This window comes from Macrobrachium rosenbergii, chromosome 16, assembly GCF_040412425.1.
Source record: "Macrobrachium rosenbergii isolate ZJJX-2024 chromosome 16, ASM4041242v1, whole genome shotgun sequence".
NCBI classification, from domain to species: Eukaryota; Metazoa; Arthropoda; class Malacostraca; order Decapoda; family Palaemonidae; genus Macrobrachium; species Macrobrachium rosenbergii.
This window is the reverse complement of record NC_089756.1, coordinates 51,245,631-51,253,130: the sequence shown is the minus strand read 5'-3', so window position 1 is coordinate 51,253,130 and position 7,500 is coordinate 51,245,631. Positions and strand designations below refer to the sequence as shown.

General features: G+C 33.6%; 1 protein-coding gene across 2 annotated transcripts in view; it reads left to right on the top strand.

The window, feature by feature from the left end:
• The window catches only part of LOC136847431 (substance-K receptor-like), a 442,207-nt gene that overhangs the window by 283,444 nt on the left and 151,263 nt on the right, over positions 1-7,500 (top strand). For both annotated transcript variants that reach the window (XR_010855747.1, XM_067119122.1), the window contains one exon: positions 1,633-1,867. Coding sequence is in view for 1 of the 2 variants with exons in the window: in XM_067119122.1 (XP_066975223.1) it covers positions 1,633-1,867 (235 nt within the window). In the remaining variant the exon portion in view is untranslated. The remainder of the gene's footprint in view (positions 1-1,632; positions 1,868-7,500) is intronic.

Sequence of the window (7,500 nt, the reverse complement as noted above, 5' to 3'; positions counted from 1 at the left end):
ATGTTCTATAAAGACATGCATTTCAAGGCTTCGTTTGTCGGTGAGGTGAATTTTAGAAGAACCACTTATCATTAGCACTACTCAAGGGCGAGTAAGATGGTAAATGGGATGTCGGAGCAGTCAGGGATATTTTGGGGGGGGTGGAGGTTAGAGGATAAGAATGTAGTGGTTAGGCCGATGTGAATAAAATACCTCCCAATCAAATGTATTATTTTGATACTGCAAAAAAATGTATGCTTATTCATCAGACACCTATTAAAGATTTAAAATGTATTTTCAAAAATCTCTCGCTCTCCATCCAAAGTAATCATCAGACACCAGTCATAAGCGTAAACCTAGTCATGACCCCTGATTCAACAATTCCAGGACGAGGCAGCAGGACAGAGCACGCTAGAATTCAACGATCACAAGTAAATGTTGCCAAGCAACATTTACACTACTTACTTGATACACAAAGCCATATGGTATCGCTGTAAAATGATCATGAAAAATAGATTACTTTTAAGAAAAAATTATAATTAAATAACTAACAATCCCCTTGCCTTAATTAACTTCACCACCCTCCCCCAAGAAGCTACTACGACCTCCCGTCAGCAATCTCCCTCGCCCTAGAGCAGTACTAATGATAAACGGTTATTTCAAAATTCCTCTCAGCGGCAAACGAAACCATAAAATGCACATCTTTATAGAACATTTTCTGCTACAAAATTACTTTCCTTTCAGTTCCCAAAATATTTGTATAAACTCGTGTTACACCCTGCATATATATATATATATATATATATATATATATATATATATATATATATATATATATATATATATATATATATATATATATATATATATATATATATATATATATATATATATATATATATATATATATATATATATATATATATATATATATATATATATATATATATATATATATATATATATATATATATATATATATATATATATATATTATGGAGAAACAAAATAGGAAGCCGCAAGCAAAACAGTTATATACTTCGCAATTCATCAAGGCAACAAACCCGAAAATAATGGTAAAGCATAAGCGAAGGGATGGGCCTGACCATTTAAGATATGCACCCTTCAAGCTACCACATCGGTATTGCTCGTTTGACTCTGTTCATTGATGATTTATATCCCTCTATAGCTAAGCACAGGCGTTTTCTTACAGTCATTTTTTTATGTTTTTATCAAGGCCTATAAACATTTTCAAGAGGCTAGCCTATTGCTTAATTCAGATTAGTTACAATATATATATATATATATATATATATATATATATATATATATATATATATATATATATATATATATATATATATCACAAAGAGGTAGTGAGATAGAAACTTTCATAAGATAAAAAAAATTATACTACTGTTTAAATGCGCAAAGTCCCAAAGTTTATTTTTCGGCATTTTTTTTGTACAGTTTTATTTTGTTGATTATCTATATTCTTTCGTTATTTTTACTCTCACTGTATGCTTACATTTTTCTTCTAAATAGAAATAATGACAATATTAGAGCCCACAAAGGCCCAGCAAGACTTTAATACGTTAATAATTAGAATTATATAACTTCTAATCCAAACACCCTTTGCCCTCTCTCTTTCAGATAACCGCATACGCACTGGTCTTCCTGGTATCTCTCTCCGGCAACCTCCTGGTCATCCTAGTTGTTTACTACAACGCCCACATGCGGTCCTCAACCAACCAGTACCTGGTGAACCTGGCAGTGGCGGATCTCTTTGTGACGCTGGTGTGCATGTGGGTGCACATCGTGCGTCACTTGTCCCATCCCCACTACGTCCTCCCGGCTATCGTCTGCAAGTTGGATGGCTTCGCGCAAAGTGAGTCCAATCTCAACCTTCATTTTTATCGCTCTTGTGCTCTGCTTCCATTTCCCATCGTTGGCTTAATTCCGCGCGGATTTCTTAAACGGGTTCTTCTCTTTGTGCTCTCGCAGACTGAAAGGAAAATTAGGCTTTGCTGGAGAAGAGAAAAAGCTGAGTTTGCATGATTTGATCAATACAACTTGTAAGACCGTGAGAGTTCGTCTACACTACTGGAACGTAATTCACTTCGTTATGTAGCATATTTGCTGTATTTTTTTTTAATGGGCGGGGGAGGAAGACAAAGCTACGCGCAATGACCACTACAACTTATATCTTGCACAAACTGGCCCAAGTTCTTAAAACGGTAATTTAGAACGCAAAATAATTAGTGTTCGAAAATATCCTCACTGCTCAAGATCACAAGTAACATATGCAGTAAAGCCATATCTCTAGTAACCAGAAAACACTAAATATTTTAGGAGTGGCAAAAAATTCTGCTTATCCCTTCGAATGCTGCCCTTAGCAAAGAGCTGTGTCTTTTTGAGTCTTGAGAATATTAATCAACTGGATCATTTTTGTGCACTTCCATGAACATGAAAATAAAAACAGAAAATACGATATATACTATAACCAAGACATACAGCCAGCAATCAATACAACAAACAACATAAAAATGTTTTATACTCAAGGGACTGATAAGGAATGACGTTATTTTCGTTCAATGAAGTTCTGGTTAACTGCTCAAGACTACCGGAAGCATATTTTCTTATATTTTTAGTTCAGAAGCAAGATAACTGAAATGGGGAATATTCTTGAAAAATTACCGAAAGCCGGAATCATATATATATATATATATATATATATATATATATATATATATATATATACAGTATATATATATATATATATATATATATATATATATATATATATATATATAATATAATAGTGCAATTCCTTTGAAATAAAGAAAAACCATGAATTTTACCGGATTCCTTAGACTGTAGGGGAGCACGTTACTTTAACCCAAATTAATGCAGGAGCTCTTTATTTTATTTGGAATATTTTTCTACTGATATCATATACTCTTGTAGAATATGTTAAGAATAAAAAATAAGACCCTCTCTCTCTCTCTCTCTCTCTCTCTCTCTCTCTCTCTCTCTCTCTCTCTCTCTCTCTCTCTCTCTCTCTCTCTCTCTCTCGTGCATTCTACTACTTGAATTAGCAGCAAAAAGAGAGAGACGGAGCAGGAAATTCTAAAAAGAAAACTAACTAAATACTGTCTTGATTTTTCCCCAAGATATCATAAACAAACGAAGTCTCCCTTCCAAATCGCACCTGTTGACTCAACAGAAAACAATTTCTCTTTTACCTCCGGGGATAAGTTAGTTCCCTTTCACTGAATAGAAAAATCCGAAAGGTCTTCGGGGCAACCATTTTTTGTTTATTTTTTCCTTTAAAACTGAACATTTCCTCACAATTTTCGACATGATGAAATTTACTGAGAATAACTCTTCCATGCAAGGAGGTTTTGCCCTGAATGAAAAACAGAAAACATCGAAAAAAGGGAATGTTTTTTGTTGTCGGTTCAAGTGGTTTGACATGATTTTTACTACCAAACAGAAAACATACGAGCGCCACGCTCATTTCCGGTCTCTTTCGAACTGGGCCTTCGATTCTGACTGACCTGATTTCAGGAGATCAATGGCGAATTACTACGATTTTTAACGAGGCAGACGATACCTGATTATTCCAACATTGACACATTTTTTAAACAGTCACCTTCAGCATTAACGCAATTATTGCAGTATTCATTTATAATGACCTACTTTACAAGACAATGGCTATCTAGAATGATTTCAAATGACTCTCATTCATTGAAAATAACTTAATCATAATAATACTTCAGTGGTTCCATAATGTTTGAGAGCTCTTTAAAACAGCACTCAAAAGAATGATATATTTTGATTATATTATCGAATACAATTATTTTCATAAAACTTTGTGAAAGATATCTACACAAAATATCATTGCATGGTCTTATGTAAACTCTCACTCAAACTCAATGCAAATATAACTATAAGGATTTTACAATCCGAGTATACTGCAGCTCAGTGATTAACAAATAGCAAGGCAGAATAATATGGCCGTATGAAAATAAAGTACGTATCAGTACGACTATGACACTGATATTGAGCTTCATGAAAAATGAGCTCACACTACTAAGACCGAGAATCAGAGCGGAGCAGGCTCATGTCTAGATTTTGAGCCAGGGGTTCCCAAACTGGGGTACATGTACCCCCAGGGGTACATTTGGTCTGAAGAAAATAATTACTACTGTACAATACATGGTGTTGTAATCTGCACTCAGATTGCACTTTTCTCAATTTCCTCGTGTTGATTAGCACAACTTTTATGTAATCTACACATGCAGACTCCATAAATTTAAAATATCAAAATATTAAAATGTTCTTTTTTAATATTAAGCTTAATTTTTAGTGTTAGGCGTACATGGGAACCTATAAAAAAGCCCAAGGGGTACCGAGGAACATAAAGTTTGGGAACCTCTGTTTTAAGCTGTCAAGGTACCAAAAGCATTTTGGATTCTATTCTTTTCAGTGTTTTCACAGTAGGGGAGTTAGAATTGACTTTAATGTAATCGACTATAGTTTAAAAGAAGTGGTCTCATCTGTTTTTCTCAAGCCAAGGAGACAGTTCAAGAGATATTTCTTGACTTGCTTATCCTTAAACTTATGCTATATTCTCTCTCTCTCTCGGCTGGGAAAATGGATCATTTCCATTTCATCATGACGGACTGAGCAAAGTTTACCAGCAAAATTCTACAGGAGATCGTATAAAATGAAATAAAAAAAGAACAAAAGACAAAAATAATAACATAACGAACTCTTGAGAGAACAAAGGGACAATAAACTATACAAGATGTAATTCTTCCCAAATTAACAACCTCCGTCTGTATTTCACAAAGACTGTTCTCAGAATTTCAACATGATTTCTCAACGTCAGCATCTACCTGCTTTTTCGGTTCATAAAGAATTTTTATGCTATTCTTCGAAATGGAAACAAAAGACGTTCGGCAAATTTTCCCTCGGTGGGATCGAAGAAGCAACTTTAATTTTATTTTAAATAATGATGCCTCCACTAAAATCAGTTTTAAGTTTCTAATGATCGTCAAGTCTTTGTCTCACTCTCTGCACATGTACTTATGCACACACACACACAACACACATATATACAGGTATACACACACACACACACACACATTATATATATATATATATATATATATATATATATATATATATATATATATATATATATATATATATATATATATATATATGACTTTCTTTTAGAAGGATTTTATATGTACGTGTACATATATAAAATATATATATTCATATATAAATATATGTGTATAATATATATATATATATATATATATATATATATATATATATATATATATATAAAATTAAATACTTATAAAAATCATCAACATTAAAAGTTGCTCAGTAAATAATTATATACGGCAAAAAAAAAAAAGTTACTTCATACCAAAAATGTTACGAAAGCCCAAACAAGAATGTCAACATACCCGACATTAAAAAATGAAGAATCGAGAAATTTGCAGAATAGTGCAATGGACTTCACATTCGCAAAATAAAAGTCGGTGTATGTAAAACTTCTGAGAACTGCTTAGAACTATGTCTCTCATGCATTATATTAATCTGAACAAACATTTTTCTTGAAGTATGGGGTAATTCGTTGATTTACAAAATACAGAAAGTAAAATTTATAAAATTTATACACAAAAAAACGCATCTAAGCATGACTGCAACAGATATGAAGTTAAAATAACAGATAACTATATTATTTCAATTGCTCTTTGCTCTTTCATGCTTAAATCAATAACTCAGTAACGTTCAAAATCCTGAAAGTAAAATGTGGAATCAGAAACGCAAGACAAAACGGAACAAGTAAAAAATGCGCCGAAGTTTCTTCGGCGCAATCGAGTTTTCTGTACAGCGTATAATGTTGTATGAAACTCTCAGCCACGGGCCATGAAACTCTCAGCCGGCTATGGTGGCCTGTGTTGTTACAGAGCCAGACGCACGATCATGGCTAACTTTAACCTTTAATAAAAACATCTGAGGCTAGAGGCTCCAATTTGCTGCGTTTGATGATTGGAGGGTGGATGATCAACATAACAATTTGCAGCCCTCTGGCCTCAGTAGTTTTTAAGATCTGAGGACGGACAGAAAAAGTGCAAACGGACAGACAACGCCATCTCAATGGTTTTCTTTTACAGAAAACTAAAAACAGCAAAGCATACGGAAATAGAAAAAAAAAATTTTAAAAAGCTGTACCTGTGATTTGAACTTTGCATTCTTATACAAATTTACAATTTTCCGTCACATTCTTTTACTCTCAGTAATGTTTAATTTAAAAACTTGAAGCGCCACGGTCTCATCCCTGCCCTGCCGGATACAACCAGCTGGGGAGATTTTTCCTTCGAGTGAGAAAAGAAACATCCAGTCAAAAAGGAACACCGAAGATCAAAAGACGAACTCCATAGCCAAGATCCCTCGCTTAACCACTTGGACGACCCTTTAGAGAAATAAGGCCTTTGGAAAAACCTTCGCCTCGACTTGGAAAGACCCAAGCGTCCCTTCCATGAAAAGGAAGCTTCTGCAAAAAGAGACTTTTCCAGCAGAATTTCTTCCCTTTGATAAACAGAGGTTCACGGCCCTGTCTCTTTTCTGGAATGAAGACTTTTCCCATTGTTTTGTCTTTATATGACAATTTGGTCATTTGTTAGCTGTTCTTATTATAAGAACAGTCAAGATCTTAATAGACTGTATATAGAAACTCAAAACTTTGGGATTTTTTGTAAGAAAATGTACAGCACAAACAGAGTGGTATTAATTGTTGCCAGATTTTGGTACAAGACGCTTTTACGGAAGTTTCACTGAAGATCTGAGTTGCTACGATCTTGGTTGTGGGTTGATAAGATCGAAGAGTTCATTTCATCAAAGTTTTTAAAGATGTATGTATGTATGTATACATACATACATACATACATACATACATACATACATACATACATACATACATACATACATACATACATACAACTTTAAAAACTTTTAGATCTTATCAACCCAAAACCAAGATCGTAACAATGCAAATCTTCAGTGTAGCAAAATATGGCAACGATTTATGCTGCTCTTAAGTATATGATAAAGTCTTATTCGACAAATCATTTGCAAAACCAGATATCTTAATTACCATGAGCGTCAAGTTTTTGAGTAGCGGAATAGAGCCAGTTGCCCAAGCAGGCCCAGTTTCTGAAGCAAGGAAAGTAGAAGAATCAAGCTTTCATTGGAAAGTATTTTTTAAGTCAGTGTAATAGTTTTCAGGACAGAGGAACAAAAAAAAAAAAACATAGAATTTGTATCAGAGAGACAGAAAGGTAGAGTCTAATCTGAGAAAATTTAATTAAAATCCCAAGTTTTACCCAAATCGCTATATATCAAATTAAATATTTTTAATGTTCGTCATCCTCTTTAAGACTTAAAGCTTCAGCAATATCAGTAACCATTAAATGTTAGTTTTAGTTTTATTAA